Source organism: Sphaerodactylus townsendi, linkage group LG07, assembly GCF_021028975.2.
Source record: "Sphaerodactylus townsendi isolate TG3544 linkage group LG07, MPM_Stown_v2.3, whole genome shotgun sequence".
NCBI classification, from domain to species: Eukaryota; Metazoa; Chordata; class Lepidosauria; order Squamata; family Sphaerodactylidae; genus Sphaerodactylus; species Sphaerodactylus townsendi.
This window is the reverse complement of record NC_059431.1, coordinates 86584404-86606024: the sequence shown is the minus strand read 5'-3', so window position 1 is coordinate 86606024 and position 21621 is coordinate 86584404. Positions and strand designations below refer to the sequence as shown.

The window sequence follows — 21621 nt, the reverse complement described above, 5'->3', positions numbered from 1 at the left end:
CCAACTTAAAAAAAAAAAGGACCAGAGTAAAAAGTATGGTAACTGATGGACCATCAGTGGTCTGATTCAATATAAGGCAGTTTCAGGTCTTTAGTGGCTACACTACATGTGTTCAATAGCTGTACTAAAATTAGCAGATAATTTCTCTAGCTTTTTGAAAGACAGCATTCTAATGGACTTGATCCACATTCTCAAGGTGAAAGAAAAAAATCCAAGTCAAACTGACTTTGGCAGCAACTTCCATATCTGGAGTACCACCACAAGGAGTAACTTGAATTTTACAGTATCCGGGTGTACCACATGAATGTTAATTAAACCTAACATGGTATTCAAGGATGACAAAGGGAAACTAAGACATGTTTACTACATATAACTTCACCATGAGACATCTGTGAGCCTGGACTACTACATAAAATGTGAAGTAGTTCTTAAGGCAACCCACAATACATGAAAATATATTAATGCAGCCTGCTGCTTTTATTTTGTGGCTTGCAAAGCAACTTGGAGAGGAAAGAAGGGGGTGCTTAATCTTCTCTCTACCTCTCCTGTAGTCCTGATCTTCTGAAACAGCACAGGATCTGCCAGAATTAGGGGAGGGGATATTTAAAAGGTCTTATCTTGATAACTTTCAGACTCTTCAGTGCGTCATGGTAAAATTGTAAAACGCATGTCTAAAAATCATAAGCTTGTACTGTGCACACATCCATAACTTTTGCCCAAGTGGCAAAAAGTAGTCAAAGATTTTGCCTGATAGGTAACCCCACCTAGTTATCCTTTATTAGCTTACAGAGATTTTATTTAGGCTTAAGATAATATGAATGTGTGAGGCAAGTATTCAGTTTGATTAAACCTGCATTTACTCCTTAAACTTCTCTTTTTGAGAGCATCTTCTACACTTTCCTATTCTGTCTTTGGACTCTTTCTGACTGCTCATAGAGTCCATACATATCTTTTCTTCGTAACAGTTCTGTAATAAGCACACTGCATTTTCCTCAGTTTGACATTGCCTTGAATGCCTGAAGTAGGTGTGTGTGTGTGTATACATATATATTCTAGTGTAGATTTTCATGCAGTAATGTATTTAGAGAAACATTTATTACATTTCATCATGCTCCCAGTTATTTAAGCGAATGCACATGTTGCTTATTGCTTATATTCACATTCTGTTTTCCACCAGAGAAATTAGTGGAGATGAGGTGTTCACTAATATCTCAGTCCCATATCTCTTCCCCCCCTTTTGTCCCCATACTGTATAATTTTTAAAGCAAGACCCAGGTATATGATGCTTAGCTATAATACACCGACACATAGAAGTTTCCATAAATGCCTCTTTGTTTGAACATTTAAACTTTCCCTCACCTCTTTTCTCTTCTTTGGATAAGTTTCTTGAGGCAGTGTAGATGCAGAACTGAGTGCTTGCTGAAGTTGGCTTTCCAGCTGATTAATCCGTTGTTCTTTTTCAAATACCTCATTCTGGAGAGAAATTTGACTTTGCCGGAGCTGAATCTCACTTGCTTTGAGCTTGTCAAAACATATAGTCAATTCATTGTGGAGCTATTTTAAACAAAACATAGGTTTGAGGAAAAACTGTCATTACGAACAAGTGTGCAAAGTCATGAACGGATATGTAATTATTACAGGGTGCAGCTTGATCATAGAACTCATGGTACCAATGGGATTGAAGTCAAGTTTGTCTCCATAAATGCTGCTTCAACTCATATCAGTTCCTTTCTGGGACAAACTGAGTGTGCTTTAGATTATCCTTCCACTACAGAACTAATAAAGCTCCACCGATAAACCCTTCAACATATGCACCGAACTATGTATGTTGCTGTATTTCAAAAAACAACAAAAATAAAATTAAAAAAACACATGCACCTTTAACTGTAAAAATGCAAACACCCGTCTATTTTATACATGGCAGACACACAAACAACAAATGTGGCCGCCCCACCCCTTTTATCTATTTTTTTTAATTACTATTAAGGACAGAGTTTGAGAAACTTAGATTTGCCAAGGATGGCAGAACACTCAAAGATACAATTTCAATATTCATAGTCTTGTTGTTGTTGTTGTTGTTGTTGTTGTTGTTGTTATAATATTTGGAGGGAAATATTCAAGCCTCTCTTCACTTCTGTATATTATTCCTATTGCATGTAGTTACTGAAATGATTCAGATGATGCTCAGTTTTGGTTTTTAAACAAATTAATAGCTATATCTAGATCCCTTTCTACACCACAACCTGATTTTTTTGTCCATCATTTAGGATTTCTTCCTATAATAAAAAAACAGAAGCTTAATTGCTCAAAAGCTGAGATGGTCAAGAATCTACTTACAAGATGTCTTCCAGGACTGGAAAAAAAAACTTTTAGCCACATGGCAACATACAAACACGCTGAGGTTGCAACAAGTTTTCATTCTCTAAATAACCAGAACCAGATAACAGGCTTTATCCTCCCTTTACAAATCAAATGTACAGTATTTCAGGCAAGATTCTCCATTGTACTGGAGTCCGGGCTGCAAGAACTAGATAAGGACTTGTCAGCTGCTCCTTAGGCAAATTCACAGAGGAACCGTCTTCTGCTTTTCTAAATGGCATCAAGCCTATCAGCATGTACGTCCTATGATATACTGTCCCTTACAGGAAGATCAATGACCTTAGTTATTGGGCTGACAGTCCATATAGCCAGTACTTCAGGTCATTAGACTTAGAGAGAGACTCTCAATTCAGCATACCTTCACATCATTTAGGAAGCAACACTGTTAAATACAAGGTTTCTTAGGAAACAGTCAATATAGAATCATATAGAGAGGTATATCTTTACATAAACACTTCTGCTCTGACAGCATAGGGAGAAAGCAGATGAATGGCAGATTCCACCCACTACTCTAGAAAGCCAATGGATAATCAAATATTTCAATACCTCCCAGCCAAAGACTCCTTCAAAACCTATCACAGCCTTCTTGTTGATGGGTTAGACTTGTACTACCATTTTGTTTAATGGTGGGATGGATCATTCAATTCAGCCAATCAATCACATCTTCATTCCAATCATAGACCAGAACGCCAGTCAAGTATTCAGGCATTCAACATTCTCTCAGCCATTTGTGTGAAAGGTTTTGACCACATGAAATAACTGTGGGGTAGCCTACTTGGATAAGAGCTGATGTGAAAATGGGTTTAATTCATATTATTCCCAACACCTTTTCCTAGATCAAAGTTACCTCACCTCACCCAACAAAAGGTTTAGCCACAGTGTTGAAATCCATAGCTTCAAGGGATTCATTCAGACAAATGGTGCAGAAGAAAGGTTAACCTTTCCAAAGGCTTCAGTCTAAGCCAAGGAGCCCCATGGCTGCACTGAAGCTTTAAAAAAATGTGAAGAGATTCAATCACAGATTTCTCTCGTCACTTGGATGTTACATTTTGTGAGATTTGTAATGTTTGCAGAGTCTTACCTATTGAGCACTCAAGTGGAAAAAGTGTCAAAACCCACAGATATTTCCAGATCCCAATCCTAATAGTGATTTCAGACCGGGGGAAGAATATACAGTCAGGAGTTTCACACAAATGTCTATCCGTTTTACTATACAACACCACTTCCCTTTACCACAGGCAAATATTTTAGGTTAGCAATGTTATAGAAACTCTTTGACATCTATTTTATATTGTGTTTATAGCTGTTCCTCTCAAGAAAAGGAATTATTTCCCCAAAATATATACCAACTATTTTACTGGTCCCAGACACACAAAGTGCTCCAGTAGCATGCTGGTTTTAATGAGACTCAACAGATTTGTCCACACCTAAGACTCAAGGTGGTGAGTCTTAAATCAATACTAAGGATAATAAGACAAGAAGAGTTTCTCAGTCTCCAGACTATCTTATCAGAGTACTCTGAAATTTACAGTTTAGAGCTTTTGTTTCAAAATGCAGTACCTCCCTTCTGTGTGGTCTTGGCTGTCTAGCTATTTATTAATCAGTTTGATTGAAAATCTCATAAAGGAAAGCTATCTCAATGGGATTGAAGTAACATTTGTTGCTCCCAAACAGAAAACTAGGCTAGAATCCTATGTTTAGTTCTCTCAAGCAACAGAAATCAGGGCCATTAATATTGATGAACAAGCTTCTTCAGTTAAAACCAAGCCAGACAACAAATGCCGACTATTTAAGGTTTGCTCAAATGAGCTAGATAAGCCTGAAATGAACTTGATCAGTTTTCCTAATACCGGTATAAACCCATGTTCATATTATTAGGCTGACAAACATCTCACATTTCCCTTAAGCCAAGATGGAGAATTAACATAGACTCCGTCAACTGGAATGAAGAAACGCTTCATATAGTAAGAAAGTTACAAGTCCATAAATGAGGAAAGTTAGAAGCCCATAAATCAATGCATATTCAAATCATAGTCCTGAATGTGTGACATAATGTTGTATCATTTCAATGGGACATACTCATACAAAAATGCTTTTGCCCATAGCGGTTAAGAGTGCTGGACTAATTCTAACTTGTGCTTTGGCCTTGACACATTCTCTCATTCTAATCTAACCCACAGGGTTGTTGTGAGACTAAAATGAAGAAAAGAAAAGGATGTAAGACACTTTGGGTCCCCATTGTTAAGAAAAACAGCAAAAATGAATTAAACATATAAGATTACTGTTATTTAGTTATGCATCAGGCTGTTATTTACTGGGATATTTCTTTTCCCGCAGCTGCCCGTGCTTCTGTAGTTGAGTTGCTTTTTATACAACCCCATGTTTCATGGTTTATAAATCCAAACAGTTTCAGAAAGTATAGCAAATATGTTTATGTAGCTATAATCCTGTCTACCTTTCCATTTCAAAAAGTGTTGCCCCGCCCTTCTTGAAACTGCAGCACAAATCCGTTCAGCATGCATTTCTCAATCAAAGAAAATGCCAGTCATGGACTGCCTCAGCAAGAATAGTCTGTGCAGAACAAATGCAGTCTCATGATAAAACAAACCCAAAGCAATACAAATCACCGGCCACCAAACTCCCTACTTACTGAAATTACCCAAATGCTTTCTCAGCCTTCAAGATTAGCAGAAAGACTGATAGAAACTAAATGTGCACAGCTTTAATATCATTTTACTGCACATCTGGAAGCATCAGTGCATGGCTGCCTAAGTTTCTGCTAAGTTTTATAAAGCTACAAAAAGCATCTGGAATACTGTTGCAGAGGGGCCAAACACAGATAGATAACAGTCCATTGACTACTCGGCTGCTGACCCATATATGCCAATACTTGGTGTTCCAGACCAATGGGAAAGTTGCACCCCTACCCAGTTCACAAAATTAAATTCTTACATAGTGTCATACCAACAGAGAAGCAAATATACTTTTTTTGTGGGGGTGGGGGTGGGGTGCATACTTTCTGATAGGATATTGTTTCAGCTGTGTGAGCATCTTCCTGAGTTTTCAGTACTTTCTGCGTATCCATATTGAGAGCCTGAAGCTGCTGGATCAGCTCTGCCTGCTGTGCTGCATGTTCAGTGTTTTGTTTGTAGAGATTCTGCAGCTCCTGCAACTCCTTCCTGTGCAAAACAAGCAAGAAACTTGAAAATAAAGTAAAAGAAATCTCGTAATCAACTCAGTTAAATGGCGGTGCTAGCTATTTTGAGATAGCCATCTTTCATTCTCTCAATTTTCTTATAAGTGCAGGTTGATTATTAATATTATTAGCAAAATGACCAAGACTTCACTTACGGTATTCATAGCTTCCCTGACTACTTAAGCAACAATTTAATATCAAGAAGCAAAAGATAGCAGGCAACAACTGCAGTCTTTTTGAATAGCTATACCAGTAAAAAAAAAGTCTAATGAGGGGTTTTTCTTTTCCAAATTGGATCTAATGTGAAAACTCTCTTTAGAGAAAATTGTGACATCAACCACCTAAAGAAACAGTAAGCATAAAAAGAACTGTCCTGAAATATGCTGAGAAAAGTTCCTTTCCTTGTCAAGACATGCAACAACAGATTCTAAGGGATAGCTGAGAGGCCAACTCTCGTGATAGGAATAAAGGTTAAAAAGATCTGATTTTTGAATTTCCTATCCCCCATTCTGTTATACAGCAAAATCTATTTAAAGAGATTCAAAATCCCACAAAGAGCTCAGAAATGTAATTCTATGTGTTTTCAAAAGCACAGCTAGAGAGTATAGTAGGTAGAGTGTTGAACTACAATCTGGGAGATGCAGGTTTGACTCCCCACTGTCCACCATATTTTCCTTCAAGAAATAAAAGCTCCCTATGTACTACTCAAGATCTTTAGATCAAAGAAGCTTGAAAAAGGGAAAGGTTGAGGAAAGGATACTCTGCTGTGGAAGCTTGTTCGATGGCCTCAGGCCTAACTTACTAGATAGGGCTGTTGTGAGGAGAAAATGAAGGAGGAGGAAACAATGGGCCCACATGAGAGAGAAAGGTGAGGTATAAGTAAATAAAATACAATGATGCCTTCCACACATGCAGAATAATGCGTTTTCAAACCACTTTCACAATTGTTTGCAAGTGGATTTTGCTAGTCCGCACAGCTTCAAAGAGCATTGAAAGCAGTTTGAAAGTGCATTATTCTGCATGTGCGGAAGGAGCCATACAAAATTCTGTAGATCAGTCTAATTACATGTGTTTTCAGAAGCAGAGCTAGTACATAGCTAGAAAGAGTGGTTCAATATATTCTATGCAAATATTGGATGTTTAGTTTCCATACTTTTTTTTGAGCTGTTCAAAGGTTTATTGTGGTGGAACTTGGCATTGTCAGTTGGTATTTCAGCAGCTTCAAGAATCCAGCTGAACAAGTGCTTTGGGTACCACTGCACAAAGCAGGGCAACTGCTTAGTAGATTACACAAAACCTTCCATTCTCTTAATAGCTAGTTATTGAGAATCCTGACATTATAAATGTTTCCAATTATAATATGATATTATCTTTCAGATACACAATTTCATATATAGATGAAGTGTGAACCTAAAGGGTCACAATACTTGCTACTATTAAAATTGTAACATCTTACAGAAGTTCCAAAGGATTAAAACATTAAGGGATAGCTGATCTTTTAGTGCTGCAAAGAAGGAAGTAATTGCAGGGTGAACTGACAGTAGGAATGCCAAAGATTGCACATCCACAATTCGAAAAAGACTTTGCAAATGAAGAGGGCACCTGATTTTTTCCATTTTTCTTTTAAGCCTCTTTATTTATGGACATCTCCAGTGTTGCTTAAAGAGAAACTGGCATAAATGTGCATTGGATAGTTTCAGTGGGTAACCATGTTGGTCTGCAGCAGAAGAGATCAATTCAAGTCCAAAAGCACATTAGAGACCAGTAAGCTTTTGGGTGTATATGTTTTTGAGAGTTCAAAGATCTCTTCATTAGATACTAGAGGCATTAAACAACAGTCCTACAAACCCCTTTCTGAACTCAGAAGACTTCAAACTCATACTGGGAATTCCACAAATAAAACTCATGAGAACGAATCATTCCAGAAAACATGGTAGTGTGCCTTCCCTTCCAGAAGCCCAACTACACTGGAATAAGAACAGGAACTGGGCAGCTGATACTAAGGTTGCTTTTCCTGATGGTCAGGGTTAACTAGGTCTTGCCCTCTCAATACAGCAAATGGGTTTCAGCACATGTTGTATTACTTAATATTTTGGGGTTTTAACATGTGCAAGCCACAGCATGGAGGGAAGCATGCATATTTGCCACTGGTTTAAGGACACTGTCCTCAAAATTTCTGCATCAGATGTAATATTGGTACTTCTAGGATCTTCTTCCTGTTCAAAGTAGTCAACCATTTTCATAATTGAGATATTTCTATTCATTTACATACTCTTCCCGAGACCAAAATCAGATTCCACAACAACGAATTTAAATTACCAATTTACCAGTACTAATATAACTGAAATAGTTATGTTAACAATGAATACATCTATTGCCATTTCACCCTTTTTCTGTACACTGTTATGAAAGAGAGCACTGGACTGGGGGAGAAGGGAGGATTTTGTGAGGTTTTTTAAAATATAACTCAGAAGCTTTAGGTCATGTAGCTGCTCCATTCATTCCCACAGCTGCTGCAGTCAAAGCCTTATCTTATGAGTGAACTTTCATAGAAAGCACAGTCATTACATTGTAAGAAGACGGAGAGCAGCCGAGCAGCAGGATACTGGAGTTGATCACAGGATGCCTTTCAAAACCTAGGTGCTTTGTAAAGGCTATAAAGAAAGATATCTCAAAGCTCACAATTTCAAACTTCAGATACACACCTGTCTACAAATTTTGAGGTTAATGCCCTACAAGTAAACGCCTAAATGACAAAGGAGAACAAAAGGCCTGAGCAGGGATAAGAAGAGTTGCTAGTGTTAGTTGTTTCACCTGTATTTTTTTTTTTCATTTCAAAGCTCATTTTTACAGGGGTTGGAATATAGGCTGACAGATTAAAGTAGCATTACTCCAATGTAAATGCAAAACAGAAAGCAATATACTCATAACAGATGGCCATATATGCCAATAATTAAACAAAATCCCAAGCAATGTGATTTGTAACCCCTTTCTTGCCATTTTTCTGGTCAATTGTAATCAACATTACTATTGTGTGATGCAACCTATTTCAACTGGATGTACGGATATAAAAGTAATTACCTGTGGGGGACCTGCAAGAACTTGTGGGGGCCTTCTCATTTCTGCCTCCCCCACCATTTCCTCTTTTCCTTCCCTGAAACCGCACTATGTTATCTCTCTTCCCTGCTCACGTCTCTCCTTCTTAGCTAACCTACACTTATCTGTCCTCCATCTTCAGCTTTCCCCTCTTTCCTCCTCCTGGCAACTTGTGCAGCTGGAAACCAGTAAGGATTAACTGAGGGGAACCTCACTTTCCCCTCTATTGTCCTCCCCACAATATTCCACCTTTCTTTCCTCCTGGCAGCTCCCATATGCTTATCTTTCCTTTCTTCCCTCTCTCCTTTCTACCTACCAACAGCCTACCTGTTATCTGCCTCCATCTTCAGCTACATATTTTACTTAGTTACGTCATTTATATTCCGCCTTTTTCCACAATGGGGACCAAAAGCAGCCTCCATAATTCTCTCTCCTCTACTTGATCCTCACAACAAGTGAGTGGGAGTGGGAGTGTGTGACTCAGTGAACTTCCACAACAAACTTTGTCTCCCAGATCCTAGTCTAATTCTCTAACTCCAACACTACTAAACCACACTGGCTTTAATGGCATGGCTGATGGGCAATAGCTAGCAGGTAAGGGTAAGTCATGAAAGTGGTGTGTTAGAACGTAGCTTGGTGGTTGCTGGTGGGCCTAGTTTCAAAGAGTCCTCCCTCAAAGGCCAAAACAGATACGGAAAGGGCCCTGTCCTCTCTCCCTGTCTTTTGTTGACAAAAACTGTTCTGGTTGCCTGGCAACAAGCACTTCTATTGCCATTGGGGGGTTTGCTTTGTTTTTACATTTTTCTATCAATTCTGCCTTGTCTGTCCTTGGCCCTGATCTCCGGATTTAAATATGCACAGATAGGGCCATGTTAATAAGAAGCATTCATTCATCTCCTTCTAGGTATCCCTCAATGAATAATAAAGTGCATTTTTGCTCATACCTACAAATGTAATGTGGATTCTTATCTATACTAGTGTCTCTAAGGAGAATGTTCCTGGTACAGCATACATCTTATTTACACGTGGCTAGTTGCTAAACCAGTTAACACCTGAATTAAAGAATAACGTGGGAAAGGCAAAATGTTCTGATTAGCACCCATATCCTCATTAGATGAGAGAAGATAGCATAGTGATGTCTAACATTAATCAGTACTCTTGGGGCAGTAAGGGGTAAATCCACAGGGAAATATCAATGCAATGTGACTGGTTATTGATTATACCCAAGTACAAATTGGAGTTCGGCTGATTTCCTCCTGCCCCTCACCACCCTGCGGAAGACATACATAAAACTAATAGTTAGTTAATGTTGCAAATGAAGAGTTGACAACTATAAGGAAAAAAGTAAGAGGAACAAAACCGCAAAAAAATATTACAGAGAATTTTTCAAAAAGATTTCAGTTGACAGCAGGGATGACCAAAATAGAGATGGTGCAAATATAAGAAAATCAAACTGAAATATCACAACCAGTCTCTGGAATACCTTCTTACTCTCTTCTTCTCAGATATGGATTCTTTCTGACTTCCCATTTTGGTCCTAACCATGGTTCAGCATTTACACCAGTTTGTCACTAACTGTAGTTAATGCTACCCAGAGTTCCATTCTCAATTAGAATTTCAAATCAGGATTTTCAGGGACTTTGTGAACATTGGCTAAGGAAACCCTGGTCAGTTTTGCCATAGTTAGTCCTTTTGCCAATATAAATAGAATGTAAAATGCACTGCAAAAGTTGGTTCACAATTTACAAACCATAGACCGAAACTTAAGCATGAAGCAGGTCAGAATAGCCTGGGGGCACAGACTTACCTGGGGCCCTGTTTGCGAGCTCACAGGGGGGAGGGATGAGAGTACGCTTTTCCGGAATGCGGTGTGGCCTTCCTTCTAGCTGGGTGACTTTCTTCCCAGGGGCGGGGTCTGGGGACCTTGCAAGATCCCCTTTCTCCCCTATTTCAGGTGCTTCCACTCTCCCCTTGGACTCTTGTGGCATCCTGTTCAATATTTGTTCATAATGGGGACCCCAAAAAAACAAACACATTCTACTCTCGTCCATTTTATCTTCACAACAACTCTGTGAGGTATGTTAGCCTGAGAATATGTGATTGCTCCAAGGTCACCCAACAAACTGCCATGGTGGAATGGGATTCAAACTTGGGTCTTCCAGATCCTAGTCTGATACTCTAACCACTACATCACATAAGCTCGTGTTTCACAACTGTCTTACTAAGGAGCAAGAAGATTGTATTACTCATAGGGCTGTAACCTTTAGTACTAAACTCCTAGCATGGAAAACATTTCAACAGATCTTTCATCTATCAGAGTGATCCCTAACATGGTGCATGCTTACATGGTTCTTTGCATCCATTTGGTTTCTAATCATTCCTTAGCCCCGTGGTGGCGAACCTTTGGCACTCCAGATGTTATGTACTACAATTCCCATCAGCCCCTGCCAGCATGGCCAATTGGCACTCCAGATGTTATGGACTACAATTCCCATCAGCTCCTGCCAGCATGGCCAATTGGCCATGCTGGCAGAGGCTGATGGGAATTGTAGTCCATAACATCTGGAGTGCCAAAGGTTCGCCACCACTGCCTTAGCCCTTCCCAAATTTCTTTCTTTGTTCGCATTCACACTCCTCTTTTCTACTGTCTATCACATTTGACCCATTCATACTCCATTCTTCGTTTTCTTTACCTTTTTTCTCAGTTGATTCTGTTTATATTCTCTACTTAGCTTTGGGATGTATTAAAGGCAATGGGGAGGCAGAGAGGTCGTGGTGGTAGTGGCAGTAACAGAGTTTGATCTCAATTAGCATGATTATTTTTACATACTTAGTAAATCAAATTTTTAATCTCATGTTAATTTCAATTAGCTACAAATACTAGAATTAATGTACATGGTTAGGGAAAAAATCAAGCATAGTTTAAACTTAATATTAAACAAATCCAAAGCTTTATGTGGAAATTAATACTTGTAAAATGTAAAGGTAAGATTGAATGTCTAAAAAGTGCTTAAAACTGTGGATAGATTAATTTTAGCAAGCCCCCACTCACCCAAAAAAACTGTGCACCACTCCTTGGAGGTAGCTATCTATTCATCTCTTTCAACAGAATTTAGCTCTCATCCACAGAGGTCAGTGGAATACCAGATTCATTGCCTTTGTAGTACCCCTTGCATTACATGTTAGTTCCTTATCAGACTTCTGACTACAGTACCACTTCTACCATGTGAAAGAGGCTTCATTCCCTCCCATAATTCATTTACATGTTCTCTTCTACATGTTTCCTAGGGATAATTACCTCAAAAACATTAATTTCAATGCTTGACAAAACTTGCATATTATTCTGCTGGTAATGCTGTTCTTTCATTGTTATTGACTTTATAGACTCTGTAGAAAATTTTCTACAAAAAATACAGCACTGGAAATTACCACCTGCCACAGAGCCCCGCTCCCCCACCTCCCTGCAGGCCAGTTCTTGCCCTCCCCAGAGCCTGGGGAGGGCAGAAGCCAGCCTTCAAAGAGGCCAGGGGGCGGGGCACCACAACAGGTGGCTCAGGCAGGTGGTAGAGCAACCCGCTGCTAAGCCCCACCCCCCTGGCTTCTCTGCAGGCTAGGAAGGGGACAGGGGTTCGGTCGCACACCATTTCATCAAGTGGGGGATGCCCAGCTAATGGGGACATGGAACCCCATGTCCCCACTAGCAGTATGCCACTTTGTCGGAAGGCTGGCCATGTATGGAGAGAAGATGTCCAGGCCAAAGCTGTGCCCACTGGAAAATCTGTCCCATTCTGGCAGTGAAGCAAGATTTAAATATTTAACAAGTGGTTTCACTTGCCACAAAGATACTAGAAAGTGAAAGTGGGGCTCCACAAAATACGTCCATACAAGAAATCTTGCTGTGGCAAACAGTGGCCTCCACTACACAGCAAAGACCTTTTGTGTAAAAAGCCACTGTGAACTAAGTACAGCTTCCTTGTGCTGCTGCTTTTGAGCTTACTGCTGTAAGTTCTATTTTTTCTTGTCTAAACTTCTTTTCCCTTGCAAAAAAAAATCTGATTCTCTTCACAACATTCAGATATATCAATGGAGTTTCCTCAGTCCCAAAGCAGGATCTGAACTTTTTCCCTTGGGCACCTATATCCAATGGATTCCATTTGCTGGCTTCCACCTGGTTAATGGGCTACACATCTTTCCGTGTAAAGCTAAAATGATAGTCTATCCACTGTGTAACACTGGCACGTTCACGAGCCACAGAATCATTCTAGTGTTTTGAAATTTGAATGATTGCATAAGTGGATCTCTGGACCTTACTGGTTCTCCTGATCAGTGAGATATGACACTAAATGTTTAATTATAATAACTGTGTGCACTTTCTTCAATATACTTGTGCCATGTGTGTCAGAAAGCATGTGGTTGAAAAACAATATCACCATATCACCATTATTGTTGATAACTGTAGATCAGTGTAGAAGGCACTGATCTGGGGGGTGTCCTCAATAACAATATTGTGAATGAAGGCTGTACAGGAATTGTTAGGGAGGGCAGGGCTGCCTTCTTCCCACTGCTCTTAACTATGCTTCTGATGTTACCACTAGAAGAATATAGGGTAACAAAAAGTTACCCCAATATAAGTCCCGTTATAATGGCAATTAGCCGGACCATCAGATTGCCCTATATCAAAAGCTTACATAGTTCAAGTGGTTTAGGCTAGATTTTTCCTTCGCATTTCATCCATGCAATATTAATCCTCATGATCCAACTTAAAATGTGAAAAATCTCAGATAAAAGCTGAAATCACAACATTATAAACCTTCAGCAGCAGGCTCCTGCTGACCTGTCAGACTTGACTCTAATTAAAAAGTGAAAGTTGGGCTTCAAACTTTTGTCAGTTTCAGGCATTTAGCCTCTCAAATTAATTGCTTATGTTACTAATCATATTGATGTTTTGTGACTTGCAGTGGAGACTAAGAACTCTCTGACCCAATGCTAATTAAAGATGTGCATTTTTTAAATAATGTCTGTAATAGAAGCCAAAAGGCACCAAGATAGTCTGCATAAACAGGAGACATTCTAAACTTTCTCCATAGCACGCAAAGCAGACTGGCATTACAATTTTTCCACAAATCCCAAACAATGGACATTTTCCATATTCATTGGAATGAGCATGCTCACAAATGCTTTATTAAAATGTGGTATACATACCTGGCTCTGGCTACATCTAAATCCTTTTGTGTTAATTCAGTCTGTTTAATTCTCAGTTGCGTTGCCAGATCGTTGCATCTACTGTGAAAGATTTCCATTTGCACCCTTGCATCTGTTAAATCAGCTTCAAAATTCTAGAAAACATATAATTTATTTTTACAGGAGAGAATAAATCAATAAGTAAAATGTTGTAAACTGTATAATGTGAAATGTCCAAGAGTGTTAGAACTGTATATAATTAGCCAGTCAAAAAAGATCTAATGATCTGCATATCATAAGACAATCAAAATCAGCCCATTTAGGATTAAAGTTAAATGAGCTCCAAACACCATATAATGGAACAACTCTTGCTGGGCAGTCTGAGGGGGGGGGGGGGGGGGCTGAAGCTACACTGGAAGCACTGGTGACAAGAGACTTACCTTGGGAGCAAGCCACCACAGTGCCCAAAAGCTGGCCCCTGTGGTAGCTGGCCACCACTGCAAATGTCCACACTGGCATGGAGGGGGGCTTTCTGGGAGGTGTAGCCAACTTTAAGGACTTTCAACCCAGATAATGCTCCCCTTCCACAGCACAGACTTACACCATCATAAAAAGTTGGCAAAAGCAGTTTTTTAGGGGCTTTCCCAGGGGCACCCACGATGCCTCTTTGGAGGCAATGTGGAGCAACCATAGTTGGCTGCTGGTCTATCCCCCCCCCCCCGGCACCATGGATTTGGCTGTTAATACAGTATAACTTCACTTATACACCTAATGACACTATTAGATATCATAATGTTGAAGTGACAGTCCAATGGTGTTTGGTGTCTCTGCAATGCAGACTTAGAAAATGAATATTTGGCCATATATATTCTTATACTAGCACTGTGTGACAAACTAAGTATTATGACAAAAAAGTACACGAAGGATGCCTAGCAATTCTCAAGGAAATTACTAATACACTCTTGCACAGGTCAGGATCCAAAGTTACTTTATGTCAAATAGGTGGCAATCACAGGTGAAACGAGGAGGGGAAAAGATAACTGAAGCAGTGGCGAAGCTACAAGGGAAAAGGGGTGTGTGCTGTGCACTAGGCACACGCCTGGGGCACAGAAAATCGCCCCAGGCCCTTTCCCCTTTCCCCCGCCCCTGTGGCGCCCCCCCACCCCACCCCCTTCCCACACTTACCTTAGATCCTTTCCTTTTTCTTGAATTTTTTCAGGCTGCAAAAGGCCTGTTGGCAGTAAAAATGGCCTAAGGATCTACAGTTCCCAGGAGACCTTGGGGCTCACAAGGTCTCCTGGGAAGTACAGTTCCCATCACGCCGTTTTTACTGTGAACAGGCCTTTCGCAGCCTGAAAAAGTTCACAGAAAAAGATGGGGAGACTAAGGTAAGAGATTAAGCTATTGGAAGAAGGAAGGAGGCCCCGAGGGGGGCATGGTGGGAAGACTTAAGAAAAATATAGAATGTGCACCGGGCACAGTTTGGCCCAGCTAGGCCTCTGAACTGAAGGGAAGGAAATAATGCTGCCAAATGTCAATAAGAGGGGCAAAACAAGGGCGAGAAGAACTAGAAAGGTTAAACTTCTGTAGAAGCTAAATATGCTGAAGGAGGGGACAATCATGATGGGCCTGATGCAATGAGCCTAAACATAATGGCCCAATCATAACGGGCCTAATGCAACATTCATTAACAAATTAACATGCATAAGATCCACTTTTCCATCCTAAATGAGGATGCTGCTGCTGCTGCAGCGCTAACAACAGTGAGGCACCAGCACAACTAGTCACTATTGTATGTTCACTCTGTTAGCAGAGAAAAGACATTCGATAAAAGACCCCACTGCACAAAGTTGGAAGCTTAGCAACTGCGCTGGCATCCATAGCAGCACCAGTAACACTCACCAATCATAAAGATGCAGGCTGACAATGCCCCAACAACAGCCAGGGACAGAAGCCTATAAGCAGCATGGCAATGCCAACATGCCTGCATGGTGTAAATCTGTGCCCTACACACATACCCCACAAAGGAAATACAGCACCCACCAGTGTGAAGATAGGTATGCCCGGGAGGCCAGCCAAGTAAGTATCATTTTCCTAGATCAGCTGTCAGCAATTTGAATGCCATCCTGCATGCACCCAACCTTTTAGCATGCAATCATATGAGAAAGGAAGCATGGATAGCCCCAAACATATCATCCAGGAATCTTCATAGTTCACTTAACAAAAGGTCAAGCACACACACACACGCATAAACACAGAAGACTCGGCTTCCAGCTCAGCTTCTGTAAGGGAAGAATGTCCCAAAGAACAAAACTTTTGGCCCAATTCAGATGGGGTGTGTGTGAAATCCAGATGGGAGTGTTAGTAAGCGGTGGAGGGTCCCACCAGCATATTTGCCCCCTTCTTTGGCATAAGGGGCTCCCATGCCAGTGGAGAGAGCAAACACGCTGGTATACAGCGTTGGCAAAGCTCCATGGTGGCCAAATCCAGGGGTGAGCGCCACCAGGAAGCTATTCTAGCATCCGAGCAAATGCCAGTGCAGGGGGGCGGGCATACTGGAGGCACTGCTGAGGATGGAGCCAACTTTAGTCAGCTTCCACTGGCATTCCAGCCTGGCAACACTGCCCTCCAAGCCAGCAGATACCACACAAAAGTGTGGTGTAAGCCTGTTTCCCCAATGGGGCAGTTCAGGTGGCAGGAGGTTTTTTTTTAACTTCCTCCTTTCTGTGCCACCAGTGGCACACACCACCTTTTCTGCACTGCCCTTGGCTGCAGCAGCCCTCCCCCTCATCTGCACTGCACTGTCCACTAGTCGTGTCCACTAGGACACAGGATGAGTTGCTGTACACCTTAATAACAATGGGTTCAGCTTCAGATGCTCCTGGACCTGGCACTGTTCTCAATTTCAGCCCCCAAGTGCTTTTCTTTAAATTTAAATACAGTTACATCCTATACTGGAAGGACCCAGTCTAGACACAGTCACAACAGAAGACATCTCTGATAGTTTCATCCAAGTTGAATGGGAAAACAGCGATAGGCAGAAAATACACATCACACTGAAACCAAAAGAAAGAGAAACAATAACAAATGACTATTTTAGGAACAAATAATTATTTAATAACAAACTTTATGAACCAGAATCAGGTTTTTTAAAATAAAAACCTAAAATAAAAATGCACATTTCTGTATGTACGTACGTACGTACGTAGGTATTATCACAGACAGACAGACAGACAGACAGGCAGACAGGCAGACAGGCAGATGGATGTTAAAAAGTAGTTCTTAAAATCTCTGGTAGACATCCATCATCTCAGTTCTTCCTCCAATATGAGGGTAAGGACTGTGGTCATGATTTCCAAACCCACAGATCATCAAGGAGAAATCCTCTTTCTTCTTATAAAAAATCCTGCAACAGTTTGAGAATGGGATCAATGGGAATCAATAATCTCCTCAGCGTTTGCTTTAATGAGCCACTCATGTATATATGGACAAATGAAAATAACTTTGTTTTCACAGATGACCAAACAAAGGGGTCAGACATTTTGTTTATTTAAAAAACAAAACAACCCCCCCCCCCCCCCCATACTGTAAATAGTTCAGACAGTGTGCGTATTTTGCTGGAAAACAAATCAGTCTGCTGAAGTCCAAGAATCTTTCAGGCTGAGATTTCAAGATTATCAAGCATTAAATGAATCTAGAGACAACAGTCTTAAGTCAAGCCAGAAAACACAACATAAGTGTGAAGAAGAGAAATGATTTGATGTTCTGGAGAAAACCACAACATTCTAACACAGAATGGCCTCATTGCTTTATTAAAGTGGTCTTCCAATTGAGCACAATTCCAAATTATCATAGATACATGGCCAAATTGAGAGATAGACAGGGAAACCTGTTGCCAAAGATGTTGCACCATTATCCAACAATTTAAAATAGGAATGTGTATTACCATATTTTAAATACCACATAAAGTATAATCAAGTATCAAACAAAGAAAGATGCCAGAAGCAATTAAAATAAAACGCCAACGTACATGACTTAACTATAGTGCTGAAAATCCCAAGTAGTGTTATTGCTGGCAGTGTTGACTTTCACCTACAATTATTTATTTATTTATTTATTTATTTATTTATTTATTTATTATTTGATTTCGTATACCGCCCTATCCCAAAAGGGCTCAGGGCGGTGAACAATATAAAAGCATATATAAACATAAATATATAAAAGTTTAAAAATTTCATTCTAAAACAGTATCCCACGAACCCATATGCAACCCTCCCAAGAAGAGTGATGGGTCCCGATGATGTTAGGGACCCTATACAGCAGGGGGAGGATGAAAGCAGGGCACCCTCAGCGGCTGGTCTCTCCGAAGGCCCGGTGGAACAATTCGGTCTTGCAGGCCCTACGGAACTCTCCAAGGTCCCGCAGGGCCCGGACAGCTGGTGGTAGAGTGTTCCACCAGGCAGGGGCCAGAGCCGTAAAGGCCCTGGCCCGAGTGGAGGCCAGCCGCATCATTGAGGGGCCAGGGATCTCCAGTAAATTGGCCTCTGCTGAGCGCAGAGGTCGACTCGGGACATATGGGGTAATGCGGTCCCGAAGGTACGAGGGTCCCAGGCCGCGTAAGGCCTTAAAGGTCAACACCAACACCTTGAAGATGATTCGGAACTCCACTGGGAGCCAATGCAGCTGGTGCAACACAGGCTGGATATGATCCCAGATGGCACTGCCTGTGAGCAGACGTGCAGCTGCATTTTGGACCAGTTTTAGCTTCCGAATCAGACGCAAGGGAAGGCCCGCGTAGAGCGAGTTACAATAGTCTAGCCTGGAGGTGACCGTTGCATGGATCACAGTGGCTAGGTCAGCGTTGGAGAGGAAGGGAGCCAGCCGTCGGGCCTGTCGAAGATGGAAAAACGCAACCCGGGTTGTATGGGCCACCTGGGTCTCCATTGAAAGAGACGAATCCAGGTGGACCAATTAATATGTTAACTGCCTCCCATTCTTGGTCCTGCTAACATGGTCTCATTCCACACAGCACAAATAAAACATTTTCAGGAAAGAAAAAAAAGTGTTTTAGGGTGGAGTTCCGCAGCTTTATTCCCCCAAAATTTTGGGAAACGTTTTATTTTAATGTTTATATCAACCATTTTCAGGAAAGGGAAAAAAGGTGTTTGGGGGTGGAGTTTTACATTTTATTCCCCGAAATGTTTGGAGAACGTTTTACTTGTGCTCAAAACAGGTTATTCTGAAAATGCTAAACTAATGGAAAAATGCTTTTTCCTGAAGCCGTTTTTAAAATGTATCTTGTTTGCTGTGTGGAAAGCAGGAAACATTTTACTTTTCCTGCCAGAATGTAAAGTTCTCACTTTTGTTTTCTCTGTCACTCGCATCCTACATTTTCTGGCACTTCCATTTGATTCGCCATGTCACCTGTCATTTTCTAACTCTTTCCAGTAGACATTTCCTCCGCTGGTATCATGGCTGGGAGCCATTTCAGTGATTAAAGTACACTAACTAACACAGTTGTGCCTGCTGATTACAGCAACATGTTGTTTCCCCCTTTTTAAAACATTTTCAGTGAAGTATCTTGGAAGCTTCAAAGACTCAATATCAGAATCCATGCCGATTATCATACTGAATCACTAAATCATCGAAGCTTCAAAAATACCTCACCGAAAATTTTAAAAGGTGGAAATGACATGTTGCCAAAATTGGCAGGCACAACTGAGTTCATTCATGTACTTCAATCACTAAAATGGCACCCAGTCACAATGCCAGGGGAGGAAACGTCTGTGAGAAAGAATCAGAAAATGGCAGGCAGAATGGGGAATCAAACTGAAGCGGCAGAAAACTGTGAACAAAAGAACCATTTTCCCCAGAAATGCTTAATTTTTCTGTGCTATGCAGACAAAAAACCCAGAACAGTTGTTTATAAAGCGCTTCCCATACGTTTGAAATGGTCTGCAGGCTAGAGATTACTGTAATAGATTCTATGCGGGTCTTCCCCTGAAAACTAAGAGCTTCAGCAAGTGGAGAATATGATCGTTCACCTTATAGGAAGAAGTTAGTTAGATTGTATTAAATCAGTCTTGTAGGAAGTCCACTGGTTACTTATTTACAAGATTGAACTTGAGGCGCTGGTCTGGACTGCCAAACCCTCTTTCTGCGACAATCCTTGCATGAATTGTGACTCTCACCATCTTCCTCCCTGATGGTCTAGGATGGTCTTCCACAATTTGTTCATAAGGGAGCACTTCTGATGGCCTTTTAAAAAGCTTGTCATACGGTCTGCTTTCAAAAGATATTCTTGAGACAGAACCTTCTCCTAGTTAGGACTTAAATTGTTTGGAAATCAGCAGAACTTGTAATTTATTGATTGATTGCACTTCATCATGTTTTTTAAACTACATGTCCTAGCCATGACTGGAGACTGAAAAAGGCAAACTGAAAGATGGGGACATAAATATTTTAAACAAAGCATATTATCATATTAAACCAACAAATTATTATATTAAGCCAGGTTATACTATCTACACAGGTTTCCAGTTTGTTTCCAGGTGCAATACAAGATACCAGTTTTGAATTTCACAGCCCTAAATGTCTCAGGGCCCAACACAGCTAAGGGGACAACTCAACGGTATCAACTAGTGTAACGCTTGAGAATGACCCAGGGGGCGTTCTTCCAGGAACCAGCCAGCTTTGCTGGTGAGAACCCAGATGGCTTTTTTGTTTGATATCCTTTGACTTCTGAATTCCCTTCTGCAAAAATCAAGAATAGCTTATTTTGTTCATTTCACCACTTAACTGCATTTTAACTATATTATTCACTTTATTATATTGTACTCTTTTGTAAACTGGCCTGGAAAGTTTTTGTTGAAAGGTTGTATGTAAACAACTTACTTAATCCACTTACATATGAAGCACTCCACATTCTTCCACATTCCCCCCAGGACCAATTACGTACAGGTAATGACAGTTAGCTAAGTTTATATCTGGTTGAACTGTCATTCCCTCTACAGACAGGGACCCTAAGAACTGTAGTCCTGAGAATGAAATTTCTAATAAAGAACTGTCATAGTACCTACACCAAACTATAGTCCCCCAAATTACTGTGCGGGGGAGGGAGGGAGCCATGATAGTTAAACATGCCCTACAACTGCAGTATAAATCCACCTGCAGAGAGATCAAAAGATTATTTGCTTATACGCAATGTTTTAGCAACAAATCATCATAGAATTAAAGATAAGTCTTTAAAGACAGTATCCACATTTCTACATTCCACCAATGCAAATTTCTATATTCCACCAATGCAAAACAAAAAGTGTATCTATAAAATGTAGAACATAGATAGATCATGCAAATAAAACAACAATTATAAGATTTATACCCTATAGATGTGTACTGGGCATAGAAATATGTATGTACAAGAAGTCCTATTATAACAGAAAAGAGCTAGCATTAGCTATTTATTATGAGCAAAAACTACCAGACCACAGTTACACAGGTCAGAAAACTCACAACAGCCTGTTGGACAAGGATTTGGAAGACCCAGATTCAAATCCCCACTGATGAGTGACCTTTGACCAGTCATATTTATTTATTTATTTATTTATTATATTTATATAACCGCCCTCCCCTGGAGGGCTCAGCCTAATCTACCTCATAAAATGGAGGAAAGGGGTACAATGTAAGCCACGTTGGGTCCATACTGAAAACAAAAGCAGGGTATAAAGGAAGTAAATAAATATGTGAAACCAACACTGCAACCTTCTACA

At 40.5% G+C, this 21621-nt stretch overlaps 1 protein-coding gene across 7 annotated transcripts in view; it reads right to left on the bottom strand.

Moving 5' to 3' along the window:
- The window catches only part of CNTLN (centlein), a 221399-nt gene that overhangs the window by 136753 nt on the left and 63025 nt on the right, over positions 1 to 21621 (bottom strand). For 6 of the 7 annotated variants that reach the window (XM_048504012.1, XM_048504014.1, XM_048504017.1 and 3 more), the window contains 3 exons: positions 13874 to 14007; positions 5396 to 5558; positions 1360 to 1554 (listed from right to left, as the gene is read on the bottom strand). In XM_048504012.1, coding sequence (XP_048359969.1) covers positions 1360 to 1554; positions 5396 to 5558; positions 13874 to 14007 — 492 coding nt within the window. The remainder of the gene's footprint in view (positions 1 to 1359; positions 1555 to 5395; positions 5559 to 13873; positions 14008 to 21621) is intronic. The other variant, XM_048504015.1, reaches the window with a different exon arrangement.